Source organism: Adelges cooleyi, unplaced genomic scaffold, assembly GCF_023614345.1.
Source record: "Adelges cooleyi isolate 19-005CV unplaced genomic scaffold, UGA_ACOO_1.1 ACOO_flye_CR_arks_rails_tigmint_CR_PRNA_793, whole genome shotgun sequence".
Lineage (NCBI taxonomy): Eukaryota > Metazoa > Arthropoda > Insecta > Hemiptera > Adelgidae > Adelges > Adelges cooleyi.
The window spans coordinates 200,457-224,806 of NW_026096506.1; the positions used below are offsets into that span (position 1 = coordinate 200,457).

At 35.5% G+C, this 24,350-nt stretch overlaps 1 protein-coding gene across 1 annotated transcript; it reads left to right on the forward strand.

Annotated features, from left to right (window-relative positions):
- The first annotated feature begins 1,117 nt into the window (after positions 1 to 1,117).
- Positions 1,118 to 1,966, forward strand: LOC126845468 (fibronectin type 3 and ankyrin repeat domains 1 protein-like). The gene has a single exon (XM_050584115.1). The coding sequence runs from the start codon at positions 1,118 to 1,120 to the stop codon at positions 1,964 to 1,966; it is 849 nt and encodes a 282-aa protein (XP_050440072.1).
- Positions 1,967 to 24,350: the final 22,384 nt, after the last annotated feature.

Sequence of the window (24,350 nt, forward strand, 5' to 3'; positions counted from 1 at the left end):
ATTATGTACTTCAAATTCACAAGAATGCAACAAGTGCACTACTAACACTGATAATACGGGCGTGGCACATTTGTTTACATAGTATAACCCGGTGCGTATATGTGTGTGTGTGTGTGTGTGTGTGTGAACAGCTGACCGGTAGTATTGCCAGTATAGATCGTGCGGAGTAGGGCGGAGTGGTGTGGACGGCCGCGACAACCAAGATAAGAGGGCATCTGTATCATTGGCGATAACCGGCATAGAATTGCGCTCCATTACCTGTTATAGCCTCAACAATATGTATCCGACAATGTTCCGCGAATTACAGTGGACAGCTTGCCAAATCACCTTCGAACCGGACTCCACGGATTGAAGATTGCACAATGCCAAAAGGTCACTCAATGCGGGGATGCCAATGACTCCTTCCATTTCACCTGGATGGCAATTTTGCGTAAATACCAGCCGATCTGCAGGGCAGAGGCAGAGTGTCCTGGCTGTGTTATAGTATGCTCCACATACCTGCAACAAGACACTCGTTATACTGTTTGTGTATTGAATTTATGCTTGTGAAAATACATAGCTTACCATATCTTTGTTATTGAAAGTATTCTTTTATTTTAAAACATCCAAATTCCATCTTCAACCTTTGTGTTTAAAGTCTTCAAAGGCCATAGACTTTACACACTTATTTAGTCCTATCGGCGACCTTTCCGTCTAGTTTAGTCAACTAGGCTAGCAGGTTCGTTACACAGTAGAGTACAAAATACCAATATAAATGGTTTATTACGAATATTGAGTATTAAAAAAAAAATATAAGCTGGAATTCGAAAATAAAAAATTACTATGCCTTTCCTTTCCTTTACGATTCAACTAAAGTATGCAGTATCATCTTTAAGTTAATTTAAAAATATAAAATTAAAATAACATTACCCTTCATACCCAGAACATAATTTCTGACGCTGCCTGTTTTGCTATTAGTTTTGACATAATATTTAAGTTGCGGAACCAGACATAAAAGAAACTTCAAGTTTCCGTGGAAACAACAAACAAGATGATGGTATTTTTTTATTAACAGTCCTATAGTTTTATCTTTTTAATGTTATTATAATGCACTAGTAATTAACTATAAAATCAGTAAATGGCACTCAAGTTAGATTTGGACATAAGTGCTGCGCGTAATTCTGTTGTATTGGAATGGAATAAGCCACCGGAATTGACGGATGCTCTTTATCAGTTGGAAGTGAAGGAAAAAGGGCGAAATTGGGTGGTTATTTACAAGGGCTTTGGAACTCGTTTTCAAGTAAACAATTTATCTGGAGGTTTCAGTTACCAATTCAGATTGATCGTGAAGCCTCGAGGTGCAATGCCAATCGTAGTAACTGCAAGCTGCGTTATTAAAAATGAACCTCCATCGATTACACAGTTCCAACAAAGTATTAACCAGAATTTACCGGCACTTTTTCGCGAATTTCTGGACACAAGACCCAAGGACATAAATATCTATAACGATGTCGGCGATTGTGCATTGTCCAGGGCTTGCGCAGCTGGCCATGCGGATATGGTCCTTACGTTAATACAAAATGGCGCCGATGTGAATTTACCAAATATGTTTATGAAAAAAACTCCACTAATGACTGCTGCCTTTCATGGACGTTGTGACATAATTAGAATTTTAGCGCACAACAATGCGGACGCTAAGATGAGAGATATAAATAACAAAACAGCTCTCCATTACGCGGTAGATGGATCTCAAAATTGTGCCGTCGAAATGCTTTTGACAAAAAAATGGAGCGATGTAAACGCTATCGACTCGAAAGGTTGGAGTCCACTCATGAGAGCTGTGATAGTATTTAGTAACGCTGATTTACTTAGAACGCTTATAGACAATGGAGCAGACCTTCACATGAAAGATATAACTGGACAAGACGTTTGGCAATTGGCTCATACAACAAACAATTGGGAAGCATTAAAAGTGCTTTCATCATAAAAGTTTATTTATCGTGTAAACTCATTTCATAACACACTTCTAAAACTACTTTTAATATATCTACTCTTTTTATTATATTACTTATACATTGTACAATTCCTCATGTGATCGCTTTCATAACTGCACTGCAGTATCATTATAAACAATAAATTAATAATATGGTAGCTATAAAACATTTTCTTCCAAAATGTCACCTTTATCATTGGTAACCAATTAAATAAAAACATACTCATAGATATCTAAGTAATTTATTAAATATTTAATTTTCATCTTCCCATTTCACATTTCATGGACATTATCATACTTTGCATAGAATGCTTCATATGTTATGGTGTCTGCAATCGAAGAACAGAACGACGACAGTGAACTGACTGACATGGTAGTCGATGACATTTGCGTTACGCCAAAAAATAAAATGGAGAAACTTATCGACTTCCATACCTTTATCTATGATAGTAGTACATAATATTCTATAATACGGTAGGTGTTTTTTTAATATTTTTTTTTAACTAATGATAGTAAAATACTTTGTTTTACAAGTCTAATAGTTTTTATAAACATCATTAGGTTTTTATTTAAAAATATGGATGAAGAATTCCGCCGTGCTTTCCAAGATAACGGATTCGAAGTATTAAGGGTTACGGCAGTAAATGCCTTCGATTATTAAAATGCTATATCAGACGACAATGCCCTTCATGATGATGACTTTAAAAATCTTGAATTATCTATTCGAGAGGCCAGAGTACTCATTGAAATTTACATAACTAAAAGATTAACAAATGAGAATTTTGGGGAATGGTACGAAAAACGCAAAATGGTCTATTCCAAGTCACAGCTTGCGGATGATAAGTCGGAAGTGTTCGAAACATGGAAGCCAAACTTACGTTTTGCCACCTAGGTAAACAATGGGATGGCTTCATGTTTTGAATTTAAGAAATAAGTTTTCCTCTCTGTGTGTGCACTTGCTGACGGATCCGACAACTCGATGACAAACTTGGCACGTGTGATAATGTTATACTTCTACATTTCAGAGTTGACCGGGTTCGCCACCGTCTCCGAGTGGATTATCCTCCGCAATCCTGTTCTATTCACTTGGAATGGCAAGATTTTGCAAAGGAGTTCCACATTTAAATCCTGCAAAAAGAAAACATCACAATATCATGATGTTAAAAATATGAAAAACGGTTGGAAAATCCTGACATGAAGATAAAAAATTTCAGAAGGCACAAGATGTATTGTAAAAGACTACAAGATTCTGTCAAAAAGACATTAAATCTAGCATGCTCTCAAAAGAGTAAGGAAAAAAGGTTACAAAATAAAGTATATAGGAGTTGTCATTATATGAATAAAAGAAGAGCTCCATCAGACAGTAGTGTAAAGTCTGTCGTACGGAAAAAGTCATGTACAGTATCAACTCATACGGACGATTACGTGTCAAAGATTAAATGTCAAGACAGAAATGGGAGACGTTGTTGGTTGAATACAACTTGCGGAAAACACAAGGTCTATCAGAAACGTGTTCTTCATGTAATCGTCTTCGATTACGAAGTAGTATGGTTAGATATCAAAAAGCAGTATTCACTATTTTAAGGATGAAGTGTTGTACACCCGGTGATGATACAAGTGTTCCTGTGTGTACAAGTTGTTATGTTCATTTAAGAAAATCAAAAATTTCTCCATTATAGGTTGATAATGGATTTGAGTTGAACACTGTACCGCCGTCGGTGTTGAAACTAAATCAAATAGAGAAACAAATGATTTCTTTACAGTTACCTTTTATGAAAATGTTTAAATGCCTTCGTAGTGAGGGTTAGTAGAAAATTCAAGGTAATGTAGTAAATGTGCCAATTGATTTGACAAGAACAACTTGTACTTTGCCTAGAAGAGCTGAGAATTTATGATCATGCGGAAGAAAAGAATTTCCAAATTTGTTTGGTGGTGTTCCAGGAAAATTCAGGACTCACTGAAGAACTATTCAAAAGTAATACAACCTGAGCTTTTGCACAGCGATAGACGGTTCGCAGTTGATACTTGTTTTTCAAAAGTAAAGTTTTTGTTCATAAACGAATAGCTAGTAATGTTGAAGTTGTGTTACGCAAAAATAAGAATGACAATTTGCAGTCTGTTACAGCAAATGTCGCAAATTCAGAGAGTTTAACAAAGTTGATTGACGACGATCAAGGTTATCGATTACTACACAATGTGCAAAATTCAGCTTCTCATTTGGCTGAGGTGAGGAAAAATGGTGTGATTTATTAAAAATATTGTATAAACTACGCCACCACAAAGATATATCTGATGATGACGCTATGAATTTGTCATATGCTCAAAAATCAAATTTAATACGTGAAGATCCTGTTGTGCGTGATTCAAGGCTTTATTTAAATTGTTAAAAAATAAAAATGGTATATTCAGAGATAGTCCAGTTTATAAGTTCTTTTACAGGGTTGAGACCAACATCATGGGAGTCCACACGTTTTTATGTTACTTTGGTTGGAGAATACGCCTAAATTTGATAGAAACTTTTGATTTATGTGTCAACCTTATCATCAAGTACATTCATTGTATGATTGAAGAAACGAGTCCAGTGTATGAATACATTTCAAAGCAAACTCATCGGCATATTTACTCGTGTGTTAAGTATGTTATTGAGTAAGTTGGAAAGAGTGCAACACCTGATAGTAGACTTGTTTCCCCGCCGTTCAGTCGACAATAATAATTAACATTTGAACCAAAATACACAACACTAGAAGAACCATTAAACCATTTTTTAGCATACTGGATTTCATTAGTTTAACAGAATTATCGATAGCATTTACGGAAAATTAATTTATCATATAGAAATACCTATTTCTACCTAGACCTAACGTCTAACGTAATAAAATACAAACAGGCCATCAGTCCCAACTCTACGTTCCGACAACAACATTATGAACTACCGTGAGCTAATATTCATCATCTAAAACAATTGAGGAGCTGGTCAAGAACCTGCTGAAATATCCCATTCAACCGCTAACAGCCACGCCAGTCCATATTTCAGCTTTAGAAAAGATTTTTGCAAACGGCGAAGTTGACCAGCAACTGTACGAGGAAGGAAAGGCATCAGAAATACGACACCGCACCTGTTCCAAGACCCGATCAGGTTAGATATGACATGGTATGGGGAAAAAGTAATAAACAGGTATTTCAGGCTCATTAGAAAAAACACCATAACCTTCTAGATACCTTCGACACTTTCTTCTTCCACACACTCTCCCATGGGGGATATGAAATGGTGCGAATGTGGACTAAAAATATTGACATCTTTAGTAAAGAAATCATACTGATGCCAATACACAAGGTAAATCACTGGAAACTGATCTTAATACAGCTATTATGAACCCATGAAATATTTAGTGTTAATTAAGGTAGTATTATATTATATTGATATTTCGCAATTGTAATAACAGAACATCATATATTGTGTGTTAGACGCGGTCGGCCTTAAGGAATGTGCTATTGTTTATTTTTCGGTTAAGCAAGACCGGAAGGCTAGCCAACCACGACCATAACACATCAGAGCATCGTCAGTCTTTTGACAGCCGTTACTTGAGTACTAGTTAGTTTTTGCCTAAATACTTTATCAAATAAACTATTATTAAGATTATAAAAAGTGCAAACGTTAGGGAAAAAAGGGCTCTTTTCAATATAGTAGTGACAATAAATAGGTATATTTTTGGCGAACTAAACGAAGACGATTTGGCAAAGGTAATAATATTCAACGCGTACAAAGGGTTCTCAAAATATAAGAGAAACAAACCGTTATTTTACAACCAGGTTTAAACAATATCAGATCTATAGCCGAGAAATTAAATTATAACACTATAACCTTAAGGGACACCATGGAAAATTTTGAGTAGGAATCTAGATAAAATAAATAGCACATTGAACGAAGTCCCGAAGATTTACCCGAAAATATACAACTACCCATACCAACCATAGAACTAGCTAATACCATGGATTTCATCACCCTAACAGATTTGTCAGTAATTTTCACAAAAAGAAGTTTAATTTATAATTTAGAAATACCTCTGTGCCAAAAACAAATTTTCAGAATTTATCATATCACCCCTTTTCCGACCAGGTTATCAGATACCCAACTAACCTTCATACAGCCCAGGGTAGACTACTTAGCAGTAGGGGTTGATAGGGACACCTTTATACCCCTGAATGTGGAGGACTACCACAAGTGTAAACACATATTAAACATATATATCTGCAAGTACCCCAAACAATTTCCTCGGAGGCCAATTCGGACTTGCGAAACATTGCTATTCATGACTGATACCAAAATACCCGTGTCTTGTGATATAAGACATAGTTTCAATACCGTCCCTATTTTTGATAAATTGGAGAGGAGGAGCGCATGGCTGTACCTAGCGCCAACCCCAGTGGATATAACGATAATTTGTATCCCATACACCTATACAATCGAACTCATAAACACGGGCTTATTGACTGTTAGGGAAAATTGTGAGGTCCATACACCCAACGATATACCTAGGTCCCCAGCTGTTACCCACGAAACGAATATTTATACTGATTTCATTCCCAAGATAGACCTTCTAAATACGACAATAGATATTTCAAGGAAATTAACCCAGATTAGGAATGTTAGCCTATCAAAGTCCATTCCGCTTATACCCCTTCGTAGAAGAACGTCTCGCGCTCACCAACACAACGCCCACCAGACCCCTTCCATCTACACCAGAAGGTAAGGGCACAGAGAAAGGAGAATAGGTGGTCTAAACAGACAACGATGGCGTGTATGCCACCATAAGTGCCCACGATGATTGAACCCTCCGCAGTTGTATGGAGTTCACCTTTCGGGAAGGACACCAAAGAAAAACCAAGAAATAATAGTATAAATACACAAAAAAGCATGGACAACGTTACTGCGACAGAGCTGGAAACTCAGTCGCCGTTGTCGAAGAGTCCTATCGCGAGCTCTTCGGCTTCGTTCGATACCTTGCAATCGTGACCCACGGGAGGGGTGTTGAGTCAGCCCCAGGCGGTGGCATTAATGCCACCGAAAATACTGATCGTGTGCGTGTAAAGCAGGAGCACACAGGTGGACACACTCCAATGTCCATCGACATGACTGCAGCAGGTATGGGAGGCCAGCCGATTGGGTTGACCCCACCCTTTATGACACCTGTCTCTCTGGGGACGAAGATCATAAAAAGAGTCCTCCGGTTACCCCTAATACTCAGTCGAGTGGGGACCGGAAAATTACGGATCTGCTGAAGAAAGCAGCCAAGAAACCAACGCGGATCCCATCCACTGACAGCGACAGTGTGCAGTCAGAGGTATCGGAAGACACCGCGCAAGACATCCTGGACGAGATGTGCCAAATCGAGGCGGACCAGAATAGAAAAATAGACTCGGTCTACAAACTAGTAGACAACCTTGTACAAAACATAGCAAAGTACGACAATGTCAATCTCCGTGTGCACCGATCAACTCCGCTCTACCACAAAGAAGATTAACCAAAAGAAGAAAGAAATAATAAAATTATCAGAAGGAAAACCATAAAACAAACAACACATAAGAAGACTAATCAAGAGGAACGACAAGGCAAAAGCGACCCACAGAGGAATTAAGACCAGCCAAAACTATCAAAGAAGTTGAACCAGAAGTAATGGAAAAGATAAAGGCCGTTTTTGGTGAAGTAGAATTTTAATCTATTTCTTTGTAAAAAAAAGGGGGGGGGGGTTAAATTTTAAGAAAATATGGGATTAGATATTAATAAAATATGGGATTATATTTTAAGAAATAAAATTAAAATTTTTAATTGTATACATATATCCAAGAGGAGCATTGGCTATTCGAATCCATTCCTTTTTCCTATTACAAAATACAAATTCTCACCTTATCAACCATAACAACATTCCACCTAATTAGTAAATTTTTAATATATCATGTATTTATATCCGTTTTATTTGGTAGAAGTAGAATTTAATTTTGTAAATATATAAATCCGAATTCGGATCAAAAAAGGGTTTAAATTTACTTTTTATTATTTCAATGTGGGGAAATTTCAAAAAATGATGTTACCCAATCACAAAAAATTATGGTTATCCATATAATTTTTCTATGTAATATTAATATACATAAATATTATTTGGTTTCTCCCAATCTCATCAAAGATTGGAAAATATAGTTTAAAAAATAGCTGACAGATATGATATATGATGTACTATACATTGATAGTTGACATCTTACCATCTACACGCTAATATCTTATTAAATAATTACCTAATTACTCGCCACCTTTTTATATTTTTTGTTCGTGTCATTCCGCCTGCTTTATCTCAGATTACCACGGACCAGATAACAGGTGTAAAACCTTTATATATATATATACGTATTGTTTTTAGTTACTTTAATATTTTAATCAATAACTTATTTTACTCGGTGTCAAGCCTTTTTAATAAATAACATTGCACGTTGCAATTTAAGAGTTTAGTTAATTCATTCATAGGTACGACCGGACTTTTTGCTATTCGGACGGTTATATAAATTTATAAAGAGTCTCTAGGAATATTTTAGGGTAGATACAGGGAAGCTTCCTGTCCCGGCTAGGGTCCTTTAATTTAGCCCTAGAAGGCGGACAGTCGTGGGTGCGGATTCACACATCGCACTGCACCATACATAACAAAAGGTTTCTCGCCTGTATTGGTCCTTATGTATGTTTTAAGATGTCTAGATTGTGAAAATGTCTTCTTGCATATCTCACATACAAAAAGTTATGTAAGTAACGTCAGCTGAAAAATGGGACAACAAATATAAGATGCTCATCGTCGCCTCTTAAGTTGGAAATGTTACAGATAACCGTAGGTACCGTTTTTGAATGACAAAATTACCTGATAGGATATGAGAGATGGGGTGGGTAACGTCTATGTAAAAACACTGCCTTGTTTCAACACAAAACACAACTTAATAAAGGCCATATCTCTGATGGCACACATTAGAAAGTCGATAACAACTAGATCGGGTTTACTTAAGACAAGATACTCATATCTAGAGATGCAAATAACGGCTAACGTAATAAAATAAAAACAGGCCATCAGTCCCAACTCTACGTTCCGACAATAACATTATCAACTACCATGAGCTAACATTTATCATCTCAAACAATTTACAACAGTGGGTTAAAGGACTGATGAAGTCTCCGATCCAACCACTACTAACTACGCCTGTTCATTTGCTAAGTCTGGAAACATCTTTACAAACGGCGAAATAGACTGGCAACTATACGAGGAAGGAATCAGAATTACCACTTGATTAGGGATATACATGTGTAACGGTCACATTTCGCCCGACCGTTACTTCGCGCCCCGAACCTATTGACACATCACTAATGACCTAATTAGGTAGGGAGCGCTGACACACTGAGATGACATTCGCGTATCATCTAATTGACCAGTTGACTTTACCATCACGGACCGCCAATATCCTCGACCTTGCGCTCTATATTTTTGCCGTTTTACTACAAGCCGCCCATCCGACTATCTTTTGTGTGCGTCCGTTTCAACTCCGCTTTGACCAACCATTTCATCGTCCAACCCAGGTCAGAGTGTATATATATATATATATATATATTGTATAATTTTGTATTTTATTTAGAAACCCTAATTTAGAATAAAACATCTTGTAGCCTGCAGCTGAGAGTTAGATTATTTAACAGTGTGACCGCCCGTTCTAGCTCCCCGGGCGATATATTAAGTTAATAAGGGAGACTTTAAGGCCAATTAGACGTAGACAACGGCCTAGCCAACCGTTTTCCCGTGGGGATCCGTCTATTTTAGCTTTATCGACGGCCACTTTGCCTAGTCTAGCCAGCTAGACAAGTAGGTCCGTTACAACTTGGTGGAGGCGCCGATTGCCGTTAGTTTTATTTTTTACCTTGGGGGAGAACCCATTTTGCAAGTGAATAAACTACGGCCGCGACCCCATATAACTGCACTGATTAATTTATTCGCTCTCAGTTTGTGTTAAGGTGTTTTATTTTACGGTACAAATTGCTCTGGAATTTTAAAGGATATTTTATTTAACTTAAATTGCATTATTTTTATTTAATTAAAAATTAATTATGAGTATCACTCCGCAATGCTTTTCCGGTCGAATGACCGAAGATATTATTGGGTATTTTAAAGATTACGAACGAATTTCGGCAGCAAATACCTGGACTGACGGGCAAAAATTAGTTATGTTTCCGCTGTACCTTAGAGAGGAAGCGAAGATTTTGTTTGAGAAGATAGAGGATGAAACTAATACCTTAACTTGGTCTATTTTAAAAAAGGTGTTCACGGAATACTATAATTCCGAGAAACAACGAGCGCTTTTAAGAGAAAATTTAAATAGGAGAAAGAAACGGCCGGAGGAAACACTACAGGGTTACATTTTGAAAGTACTGGGAGAGTGTAAACGAGTGGATGAGAAAATGAGTCAGAAAGAGATAAGTAAGATAATTAGGAAGGGGTTACCTCAGGATATATATTGGAGGATATATGCAATGGACAACTCTACGGTTGATAAGGTAATATCAAATATTAGGTCATATGAGGCGGACATGGCAGCAATTAATAATAATGGATGCGAAATAGAATTATTGAGGAGAGAGATTGAGATACTTAAAGTTAGCAAAAATAACGATATTAGTGATGAAGTAAGACGTTTAAGAGAAGAGCTTGAGGAACTTAAAGCTAACATGAATAATAGACCGTTTAAAAGTAATGGTAATTTGAGAAGAAATTTTAATAATTATAGAAATAATGGCAGTAAATTTAATGGTAACGGTGAAGGTAAACATTTTAACAAGCGCGATAATAATAATGATTATAGGAATAGAAGTTATCATAATGACGACGCCGCATCCGATAGCAGATATGGACGAAATAGACCTAGGAGTAATTCTGATTATGGTAGAAGTGAGGAAGACGATTTTGATAACCATAGTGAAAACGATTACAACGCGCGTTTTAGGAATAATGATAGACAAGAGAGTAAAAATTATAATACTCCACCCCGAGTAGAAAACATAGGTAGCTGTGTAATTAATAATGCAGATTATAAAGGGAATAATCCAGTAATCATAGGTGTTTTAGATAATGTATCACATCATTTTACTGTTGACTCAGGCGCGACTACTAGCGTTATTAACGAAAATATGCTTCCCAAAAATCATGTAATTAGTTCTTACGGGAAGACAAAATTATATACAGCCAATGGTTCAAAATTAGATTTAGTTGGCAGGTCAACTATTAAAGTATATTTTAATAATATTCCTGTAAAAATACAATGCGCGGTCGTACGAAATTTGAATTGTAATAGTCTTCTTGGAGTTGACTTTACCATCACGGACCGCCAATATCCTCGACCTTGCGCTCTATATTTTTGCCGTTTTACTACAAGCCGCCCATCCGACTATCTTTTGTGTGCGTCCGTTTCAACTCCGCTTTGACCAACCATTTCATCGTCCAACCCAGGTCAGAGTGTATATATATATATATTGTATAATTTTGTATTTTATTTAGAAACCCTAATTTAGAATAAAACATCTTGTAGCCTGCAGCTGAGAGTTAGATTATTTAACAGTGTGACCGCCCGTTCTAGCTCCTCGGGCGATATATTAATTAATAAGGGAGACTTTAAGGCCAATTAGACGTAGACAACGGCCTAGCCAACCGTTTCCCCGTGGGGATCCGACTATTTTAGCTTTATCGACGGCCACTTTGCCTAGTCTAGCCAGCTAGACAAGTAGGTCCGTTACAACTTGGTAGGCAAGTACTAATATAACACGCACAGTACCTGACCAATTTGTAATGCATGTGACACAATTTATAATAAGTTTCTGCATTATATCAGGCGGAAGGTGCAGGGTATTCTCTATGATATGATAATACGTACCCTGTCTTATTTTCGCTTATTTTCTTGGTAACTATTCCAATTTATTCCAGTTTATTTCGGAATAATTCACTATAGGTAAGCGAGTAACAAATTATGTTACAAAATTTAAAGCATTACAATTACACTTAAATTTTCACTCACTCGGAATAGCAACGGCTTATTCAAGCCCCGAACGAAACACAAATGACTGGCTTTACACAGCCGCAATATACACAGCAAAGGAGAAACGATAACGGTCATCGCTAGGGTCTATTCTTGCTTAGGTAAGCAAACGCACGCGGGTACATAGCACTGTGTGGGCGCAGACAACAAAAGGGTATATTGTCCATAGATCTATAGGATTTTTATATTATGTATATTATAACATAGCGGTTTCTCCAAGGCGAGTTCTGTGCATGAAATTACATTGCCTTATAGTATTATAGTTATAACACGTTTAGCATGGTACATATACACATAAAATATATATATTTTGTTTTGAGTTTTAGAGCCAAGCAGCGGTATATGACACAGCATGATATTTTAAAAATGTCCTTTTAAAGACAATGTTTGTACTAATTAATCCTTTTATTTTGATTTGTATTGTATAAAGCACATAGTATAGTTCCCGTTTTGAGTAATTATGATAGGCGCATGCGATACCTACGGCGCAAGTCTGCTAACGTCAAGAAACAATCCTGTATTTTTGTATCGCTTGCATAATGTTTATATAATATTCTGATAAAAACAAAAAACTAATACGACCTGGATACTGGGCTATTTTCTTTTATTTTTTTTATTTTGACTTGTAATTTTAACTTTTAAGACTCCCACACGATTTAAAAACACCCCTGATGTGTGCGTTCTTTAACTTAAGGACATTTGTATATGGCGTGGTTTTTTAAGCAGCTTTTTCCCCACGACCATTAAGTTAACTTAAATGCGTAAATATGTGATTCCATGACATTTTAATTTTTTATCACCATTTTTCATAGGACGCACACTCACACCTGTTGTGACCCATAATTACATAAATTAATCTCAATTTCATTTTTTGAATGTAAGTAATAATATTATACAAAGGCCACTATGAGTACGGGGAACTTTGAGAAGACCAATGGATTTAGGATTTTTGCCCCGAGCTTTATCAAGAAAGCAACGACAGGGCGAGTCAGCCTATGTGACGGGAACACGACCATGGGCTAGACTCAACCGAGGGATTTCCTCAAGGACTCAACAGGCCGAGAAGTTAGGAAATACACCAGAAGCTAGCCAGAAGTTCGCCAAGCTATAGGTGTGCCTTCCCCTTTTATCCATACCTTTGTTTTCAGGAGCTTTGTTCAACATTTTTAATTTTATTAGTTTTTCTTTTTTTGTTGACTACCCCTTGTTTTGTATGGCAAGGTCCGAGGTCGGACCTCAACGGGGGAGGGGCAAGTTGTAACGGTCACATTTCGCCCGACCGTTACTTCGCGCCCCGAACCTATTGACACATCACTAATGACCTAATTAGGTAGGGAGCGCTGACACACTGAGATGACATTCGCGTATCATCTAATTGACCAGTTGACTTTACCATCACGGACCGCCAATATCCTCGACCTTGCGCTCTATATTTTTGCCGTTTTACTACAAGCCGCCCATCCGACTATCTTTTGTGTGCGTCCGTTTCAACTCCGCTTTGACCAACCATTTCATCGTCCAACCCAGGTCAGAGTGTATATATATATATATATATTGTATAATTTTGTATTTTATTTAGAAACCCTAATTTAGAATAAAACATCTTGTAGCCTGCAGCTGAGAGTTAGATTATTTAACAGTGTGACCGCCCGTTCTAGCTCCCCGGGCGATATATTAAGTTAATAAGGGAGACTTTAAGGCCAATTAGACGTAGACAACGGCCTAGCCAACCGTTTTCCCGTGGGGATCCGTCTATTTTAGCTTTATCGACGGCCACTTTGCCTAGTCTAGCCAGCTAGACAAGTAGGTCCGTTACACATGCAATAACATATAATTAATAAAATTATAATTATATACCTTATTAAAACGCTGCACATTCAACAAGTGTATTATATTGCATACTTAGTTATCATAATACGTACAACAAAATATTGTTTAAAATATTATATTTCTAGTTTACACTTATACACACACACAAATACACATTTACATGTATATATATTCTTTCTTTAGAAAAAAATAATTTCTTACTATGCAAAAACGCATGTATCTTGCGTGGGCTGTTTGTCATCGGATAATATTATTATTATAATCAACGTTTATTGTATATAAAAATGTAAGAGTGATTTTAACCTTGTCGTTGAATTTTTAATAGTCGTTTAGTGACAGTTTTCAGTTAGATTATAAATCACTGATTTTCAAGATGCATGAAATTCTTGACATCAAATTGCGTATGTTTTTTTTTTCAATACATACAAATTTTTAATTATTTAATTTTTTTTGAGTATTTTACTATCTTGAAATTGGAGAAACCAGATATGTATTGGCATATCCGTCATTAAATAAGTATGAGGTTAATGGTACTGGTGACGGCCTGCAGTAATATTATTATTATAGTAAGAAATTGATTTATTTCATATATTTACAATTATTATTAGAAAAAACATACTTGATTGAAAATTTATTATCCATTGACACAATTTACGGCAAAGCGGCGGTTGACACGAATGTCAATCTTACAATGTCAGCAAATAAGTTCAATCTCATTTATCATGGAAAATTGGGAAAAACATATAATTACGATATTACAAAATAATTATATGTATATTATAAATCGCTTTATTATATGAAAATGTACAATGTATCATCATGGAAAATAGCAAAATTATGTTACATACAAATTAGAATAAAATAAATAACATTGTATTTTATACATACCAATAATAAAAATATTAATATATAATCATATACTAGAGCTTTGATTATTTACACTCATTATCCACCCATAGAACGCTATCACTGCATGCGGAAGTTCGCTGACTATCGAGAGGTCGAATATTAAAGAGATTGTGTGAACTTAGAGAAGAACTAATTATATCTTTATCAAGCAAAAACTGTGACCTTGTTCAGTACTTCAGAGATATAGATTGGAACATGAAACTTTGCAGACATATTTCAACTTTTGAACGAGTTAAACCTGACTCTTCAGGGAACACGGAAAACCATGTTTCAAAGTTATAGTGTAATAGAAGGGCAAAAGAAAAACATTAAACTGTGGATCACAAGAGTTGAAAAAAACTGTTTTGATATGTTCAGAACCTTAATGGAGCTTAGAAAAATCCCTTACAATATAATATGTAAAAACTTAAATTGTAAAGAATAAAAATGTGCATCGTTCAATTGTTTACTCGTTTAAATCGTTTAATCGTTAATAAGACGTTATCTTTATTTTAATAATAACTTAAATGCGTTGCCTAAAGATCACAAAGATACTCTATCTACGAATGAAGAGGGAATTTTTGCCCTATAGTAGAATCATTAGAATTTCAAAACACCCAGCTTCCTAATGAAATTACAAATTTAAATACACCTTTGAATTATTTTTCTTATTTTTTTTCTGATGATTTATATGAAACAATAATTAATCAATCGAAAATATATGCTCTTCAAGTAAACCACTTATAAACCACTTAATTTATCTATAAATGATTTTAAAAAATATGTAGGAATTTGCATATTTACATCCGTAGTTCATATTCCAAACGTCCGGCGATATTGGAATAGTCATATTGGATTTGATCCTATAAAAGATGTTAGACTCAAAAGCGATTTGAAGAAATAAGACGTTATCTTTATTTTAATAATAACTTAAATGCGTTGCCTAAAGATCACATAGATCATGACAGAGTTTTTAAAATAAGACCACTTGTAGACCATTTGAATACAAAATTTTCTAGTGTACCACTAGAGCGTGACTTAGCCATTGATGAGCAACTTTGTGCTACAAAAGCTCATAGCTACTTAAAACAATATTTGTCTCTATGACCCCACAAGTGGGGTTATAAATGTTTTGTATAATGTAGTTCAAACGGCTATTCTTACAAATTTGAACTCTATACGGGTCAAGAAAACTTGGATAAATTCAGACTAGTTGTCGTTCGGTTATCAAGGATTATTCCAGAAAATAAGAATCACAGAGTTTATTTTGACAATTATTATACCCCTATACCTATAGTATCTGATTTGTCAAACAAATATTACTTTTTATTAGTTTATGTTTAGACTAATAATACAATTTAAACAAAATTATTTTTTCTTTTTACTTTAGTATAATAATGGAAAACCAAATCATGGGACAATTTAACGCGGATATGGCCTCTTTTCTTCATCTATTACAAAATGCGTCTAATGAAGAAACAGAACGTGAGTCCCATGATTGGTGTGAATATATACGTTATCAACCTTTAAGACATTCACGAGCAGCCGTAGAAATTGCTAAAGAACATAAGCTTCATAAAAATGGTTACATACTTTTTCATTTTGATATAAAAATTCATGATCACCAGTATTGTGCTCAACGAAATGTACAAAAATATTACACGTGTCCACCGAGTTTGCTGGTGGATACTATGAAATTCATGGTGATTACCGGATCGAAAAATATTCAGAGTATATTATATTATTATTATTATTTAAAACCAAAACCTACATCAATAATAATTATTTTTACAGGTATGATTGTTTTATACAAGCCGTTCAGCGAAATGTAATTAGTGTTGAGTGAATTATTCTACAGCCGAATTGACAGCGACGGGCTACGCCAAAATCATCGATTTAGTGAATCGCGATCAGCGTGCGGCGTGATCAAAAGTCTTGGCGTATACGGCTTGGACGAGCGGCTACGCCTCTGGTGAATTTGGAGTAACTCAATTAAATAAAGTGAAGAAGTCTGCGTGGGTCGCTTCACTTACTAAAGTTCAAAAGTGGGAAGCTGCCAAAAATGTAGCGAGCTTTCTGGCGGCGGGGACCGATTCGGACTGATTGAGCTCGTGTGATGTTGTGTTGTATGTAAAGTATATTGTTGGTTTGTGGAAACCGTAAAAATAAATTATAGGAATTATAAGAAATGCGGTGAACCAACTACATTTATTTTACTAGATTTATTATTTTCAAATTGAGTACAGTTATTTTTTTTATCAATTTAATTCTCAACTCTTGGCTAACGGTTTGTTTATGGACTTTACGAATTTGGTAATAACTCTACAGAACATTTTGAATCTGTCTCAGATAATATGAAATTTAATATTCTGGTCTTACAACAGAAAACAGGTTGGGGGCTACAAGTTGAACCTGGATGCAGGCCATCTCTAACCCAAAATATCTTCTGTTCTCCTCACTTAATTTTTATACTTGTAATTGAATCTTCATACACAATAACCTCCACTAAACTAAAATTCAATTTAAGAACTCCTTTTCTCATTAACAAACCTCCGTCAGCACTGCCATATGCATTCTCTAAATCTATAAACCCCATACATAGCTTTTTCATCTTCTCTCTAAATTTTTCTACAAAGCTATCTCACTGAGTTTTCATCACATACAATTAATAAATACAATACGATTTAAAATAACACTTTTCATTTAAAAAGATAAAAACTGAAATATGTAATAAAGAATTAGTGCAATAAACCTTTTGGCTAATTTAATGTTCAAGCAAATAGGGGTATCATCTTCAGGTTGAGTTTTGTAAAGTTGTATGCATGGAACTTTGTTTGCCGGTGCATTAATTAGATTCACCAATACTACTACCTACCACTTCATAAATTTCATTTGCTATTTCAGAGGTCATGATACTTATATAGTTATCAACATTGGAAGAATTCTCTAGAATGATGAATTTGTCACGCGCTGAAGCACCCCGATTCCTATTAGATCCCAAGATCCGACTAGAGTTGTTAAGATTGATGGAGAATAAGGAAGAAATAAACAGAGCAGATTCCTATATCCCTTATGCCAGAGAGATGGAATTAACCCCTAAATCCCCTTATTCGAATAGTGTAAACTATCGTCTATATAATATGGTCCACTCTATAGGCACGCTGTTAGGGATAGAGAGATCTCAAAATGCAAGGCTATTTAACCCTGACGCCATTGTAAATACTGTCAACATCGCAGCCTATGTAGCGTTCTATAGAGGAGTATATTGTGAGGCCGGAGTGGTAGTCGGAGAGGCAGAAGACTATGATTATGTCGAGAAGAAAAGACAAGCTCAAAAGAGAAATCCCGAAAGCTCGCTGGAGAAACGTCTGAAGGATCGTCAATCGTCAAATCCTCGGTCACTCCGGGCTATATACTGGGAGAAATAAGCTCAGCAAATAACCAAGTGACTCCTGCAATAGCAGCTTTTTATAAAACGGAGGTTAGTAAGTTGAAGGACCTAAGAAAAGGCACTATAGGAGAGTACATACAAAAGAGATCTGGATGAAGATGATTTAGTAGAAATAAATCATCACATCAATAACAATACGCAGCGTACTAAGACAGCGTTGAAATTGCAGAAAAAACAAACAATAATTTTACAATCCGGATTAAATAATATTAAATCTTTGGCCGAAAAATTAAATAATAATACAGTTAAGTTAAGTAACATTTTGGTAGAAGTACAAGGCCAGCAAGATAAATTAAAAAATACTTTGGACGATTATTCATTATCAGAAAATGTTTTGGAATACATAATGAATCTTAATAGTAGCATTAATGAATTTAATTTAGAATCGCGAGATTTAATTACTGCAATTTCAACTGCTCGTCTGGGTCAAATACACCCAAACGTAGTCAACACTAGTATTTTGGTAGAACAGCTTAGATCAATTGAAAAAGATCTACCGGAAAATGAACAACTGCCTATACCACTTAGCTCACGTTTTAATATCTTAGATTTTGTCAGTCTGACAGATTTATCGGTAGCTTTCACGGAAAATAACTTAATTTATAATAAAGAAATACCTATTTGCCAAAAACAAATTTACCAAATCTTTCATATCACGCCTTTTCCGAGTAAGCTATCACAAAATCAGGTGACTTACATACAGCCGACAATCGAATTTTTGGCCATAGGGATTAATAGGGAAACATTTGTACCAATGACTTTAGACGCGTACAATAAGTGTAAACATGTAAGGACCGCATATATCTGTTTATCCACAACAATTTCCACGTAGGCCGATACAAACGTGTGAAACGTTATTTTTCTTAACAAGGTCCGAAATTCCTGCGATTTGCGATATGAGACATAACTTTGTCACATTGCCAATTTTCACTAAATTACAGAGTAGAAACGCGTGGTTATATTTAGCGCTGAACCCGATCGATATTACAATAATTTGCAGCCCATATACGTATACTATAGAACTGGTGGGATCAGGCTTGTTGAAGATTAAAAATAATTGTGAGGTACATACCCCTCATACCATTCTAAGGGCAATCGCAATAAATAGCGGACGGTATATACATACGGATTTTATTCCTACTTTAGACTTCTTAAACAATACAATCGAAGTATCGGAGAAGCTAAAGCAAATTAAAAACGCGACTTTAAGGAAACCGATTCATCTTATTCCTATCGCGAACGATCTTACTGATTTAACGAAAACTTCGAAATCATTGGACGATTTGATCACCCAGATAGACTCGGCAGAGCAGTTTGATAACGTTTATACTAATATAACGAACCACAAATACGCGTTCTATCTTGTGGGAGCATTGTTAGGGTATATTATTATACATTGGTTAATCCAAATAATTAGGCGCAAAGTTACGGAATTTTGTTTAGCAGGCGATAACGCCATAGAGCCGCGCTTACGAAGAAGAAGGGTTAACTATGCAGATAGTCCATTATAAACACACCTACTGACCCCAATACTTATTAGTTATAGTCTAGGCTTAATCTAACTTAAGTAACTTAAGAGCTAAGATATAACTAGTTCTTAATTATATTGCAGCGATGACCAGTGTAGATTTGCTTTTCGATGGAGTCCTTCTTCGTCTAGAAAATGCGCCACTGATGGATTTCTTCCGCGGGTCCGGCGTAATATTAGCTCACTGCGCGTCGTCGGACTTTGACGAATGCCGCCGTCAGACACGAGGCATAGCCCGTTTCTTTTCGGCGAGCTTTGGGAAGCCATCAGTGCACGATAGGATCTCCAGTCGTCTGTGTGTTCAACGTAGGGGCGCCGTATTAATTGTCACCCTATTAACAAAGGAAAAGTTTAATGGGAAACCGACTAAAACGGGGTACAGGGAAGCAGTGCGCCAACTGGCTGCTTACCTCGTGGCCAATAATTTTAAGTGGTTGACAATTCCCGCCATCGGGATGAGTCGAGACCGAATAGCGCCGTCCTTTGGAGCCCAAGTCATATGGGAGGAACTGATAAGTCGAGGAATTAACGTAAGATTATCAGTCATGGGCGACTTGTTTTATGATTTGAGCAAGGAATTCCTTAATATTCACAAGTCTCGGAATCCCTCTAGAATTAAATAATTGTTTTTACTATCCATTTGTTATATAAAATTAGTGTCTATTGATAGTAATATACTATTTTATTTTGTTTTGTGAAAACGCGTCGTATTTCTTTATTAACCAAATTTCAAGCGTGACCCATATTATTCGACCTACAATACAAAAGAAACTAGGTCAAGATTATTTTTATTATTGTTTTTAATTACGAGAATACCATATGTCTGTTATCATGCCGCATTGTTTTTGCCGACGTATAATATATAGTACTTGCCTACGGGCGCCGGTCGGTTTGTTATGGTCTTGCCGTGTTGCCGTCTTGCAGTGTTACCATGCTGCCGTTTGGCCATTAGTTGACATTATTTGCCGTTCTGCCGTGTTGCCGTCTTGCAGTGTTACCAAGGGAGAAAAAGTCTTCAGGCACACATCACATTTGAAAGGCTTTTCACCGGTGTGCACGCGTTCGTGATTTGTAAGATTAGATTTTAGAGAAAAAGACTTCAGGCAAACTACACATTTGTAGGGCTTTTCTCGGTGTGCAAGCGATAATGTTCTGTAAGGGTGAATTTTTGAGAAAAAGTCTTCAGGCAAACATCACATTTAAAAGGCTTTTCACCGGTGTGCACGCGTTCGTGTATTGTAAGGACAGATTTTTGAGGGAATGACTTAAAGCAAACATCACATTTGAAAGGCTTTTCACCGGTATGTACGCGTTCATGATTTGTGAGGTTGGGTTTCGGGCTTTTCTTTGTTGCTACATGACGTTTGTTAACTGTTCCAATCCGAGACTCAAAATGACCACCATCAATTTCTTTATTTGCTTTATAAATCTTACCATTGACACTACAAAAAAAAAAAAAATTCAAACAATAATGTTCAAAACAACTATTTCTCCACTCTCATCTTGTTATAATTATATGAAAGGACCAACTTTTTAAAAAAAGAAATCTAAAGTCCTGTGTACGTCAATTTTCAATATAGTTTAGCCAGTCGTATGCTAGTCAGTGTTGTGCTTATACGTTCATATGTATCTCATCCGTTTTTAATAGTTTTTTTGAAAAAATTATACCAATAATATTATATATTAATATTATACTATTAAAATTATTTTGCAAAATTTTGTTATTTTTGTTAATATTAACTGTAATATCTAAAAGTCATCATGTTTTCGTGTACACAATGTGGTAAATATTTTGCAAACAAATCCAATTTAAACAGACATGGTTTAAAACACGTTAACATAACATTTCCTTACTACGCCTGTATTAGAATTTTCAGCCAGAAATCAAATTTGCTGCGTCATGTGAGAACTGTGCATCGTAAGTAAAGCAATTAAATATATAACATTTTTTTAAAGAGTAATTATTTAAAAAAAATAGACTATAGAATCGAAAGACGTAAAAAAACAATTTATGTTATTATTTATTATAGACCTTGTTACAAATTGAATTTTACTGATGCTATTACCGGATTAGTACAAGTGTATAATAGTGAGTAGAAATAAAAAATTAAATTTAAAAAAAAAACATAATATTCCGCTATATTAATTTTTTATAAAAAGTTAACATAATAATTTATGTGGTTATATGTACTCTTGTATTTATGTTCATATATCTTAAGTAGATTCTGCTCAGTGTCAACAACAACAACCGAGTGTGATAAAATATATTACTTCAAACGCTTCGGCTAGCAGCCCTCTTTTTACACCGCGACAAATTGATGACCCACACAGCGGTTAGACTTGTTTTTATTACTATAGATATATTTATATAAATATATATATATATATATTCAACAGGTGTAGGTTGTACAACGGATAATCCACCAATGCAGTCAGTTAAAAAAATAAGGTCTACTGATGACGACGGGGGATTGTTAGATAATTCTACTGAGAGCGGTTGTTATAATGAAAATACAGTTAGAAATAAACGAAAAAAAGCATCTCGTTTTTCAGACGCGGCCGCTGCGGGTCAAGATAATTTTATTTATATTGAGTCAACGTTTAAAGGAAAAATTGAAAGGTTTTATAAAAAAAATATGAACCATGCGCGGTTGACTATACTGAAATTTTAAGTAACTCGGAGCCGCAAATAACAAATATTCTAAATTCAATGGTTTCAATTCATCCAATTAAATACAATTTAAAACTAGAAGCAACTTACAGTACACCACAACCAGATATCACATCTGAAAAACGTGCTTTTAAAACATCTGCTAGAGAGCTATATGTTATATTATTATTATTATTTAAAACAAAAACCTATATCAATAACACTATTATTTTTACAGGTTTGATTGTTTTATACAAGCCGTTCAGCGAAATGTAAGTGTTAGACTTAGTGAATTATTCTACAGCCGAATTGACAGCGACGGCCTACGCCGAAATCGTCGATTTAGTGAATCGCGATTAAAAGTCTTGGCGAATATGGCTCGGACGAGCGGCTACGCCTCTGGTGAATTTGGAGTAACTCAATTAAATAAAGTGGCCGCTAAAGTGAAGAAGTCTGCGTGGGTCGCTTCACTTACTAAAGTTCAAAAGTGGGAAGCTGCCAAAAATGTAGCGAGCTTTCTGGCGGCGGGGACCGATTCGGGCTAATTGAACTCGTGTAATGTTGTGTTGTATGTAAAGTATATTGTTGGTTTTTGGAAACCGTAAAAATAAATTATAAGAAATGCGGTGAACGAACTACATTTTCGAGAGATGTCGATCTCAAAATTTTTGAAAATCTCGATCCAATTACCGATGAACAAGAAATACAGTCAGTTGTATACGACTTTATGGCTTTTTCTGACTGAAGGTGTTAGAAAATCTCTTACAATATAATATGTAAAAACTTAAATTGTAAAGAATAAAAATGTGCATCGTTCAATTGTTTACTCGTTTACATCGTCTAATCGTTAATAAGACGTTATCTTTATTTTAATAATAACTTAAATGCGTTGCCTAAAGATCACAAAGATCATGACAGAGTTTTTACAATAAGACCACTTGTAGTCCATTTGAATACGAAATTTTCTAGTGTACCACTAGAGCGTGACTTAGCCATTGATAAGCAACTTTGTGCTACAAAAGTTCATAGCTACTTAAAACAATATTTGCCTCTATGACCCCACAAGTGGGGTTATAAATGTTTTGTATTATGTAGTTCAAAAGGCTATTCTTACAAATTTGAACTCTATACGGGTCAAGAACACTTGGATAAATTCAGATTAGTTGTCGTTCGGTTACCAAGGATTATTCCAGAAAATAAGAGTCACAGAGTCTATTTTGACAATTGTTATACCACTATACCTATAGTATCTTATTTGTCAAACAAATATTACTTTTTATTAGTTTATGTTTAGACTAATAATACAATTTAAACAAAATTATTTTTTTCTTTTTACTTTAGTATAAAAATGGAAAACCAAATCATGGGACAATTTAACGCGGATATGGCCTCTTTTCTTCATCTATTACAAAATGCGTCTAATGAAGAAACAGAACGTGAGTCCCATGATTGGTGTGAATATATACGTTTCAACCTTTAAGACATTCACGAGCAGCCGTAGAAATTGCTAAAGAACATTCGCTTCATAAAAATGGTTACATACTTTTTCATTTTGATATAAAAATTCATGATCGCCAAGTATTGTGCGCAACGAAATGTACAAAAATATTACACGTGTCCACCGAGTTTGCTGGTGGATTATATAAATATTTATGGTGATTACCGGATCAAAAAATATTCAGAGTATATTATATTATTATTATTATTTAAAACAAAAACCTATATCAATAACACAATTATTTTTACAGGTTTGATTGTTTTATACAAGCCGTTCAGCGAAATGTAAGTGTAGTGTTGAGTGAATTATTCTACAGCCGAATTGACAGCGACGGCCTACGCCGAAATCGTCGATTTAGTGAATCGCGATTAAAAGTCTTGGCGAATACGGCTCGGACGAGCGGCTACGCCTCTGGTGAATTTGGAG

Coding starts and splice junctions, on each gene's coding strand:
- LOC126845468 (XM_050584115.1), top strand. CDS start 1,118: ATGGCACTCAAGTTAGATTTGGACATAAGTGCTGCGCGTAATTCTGTT.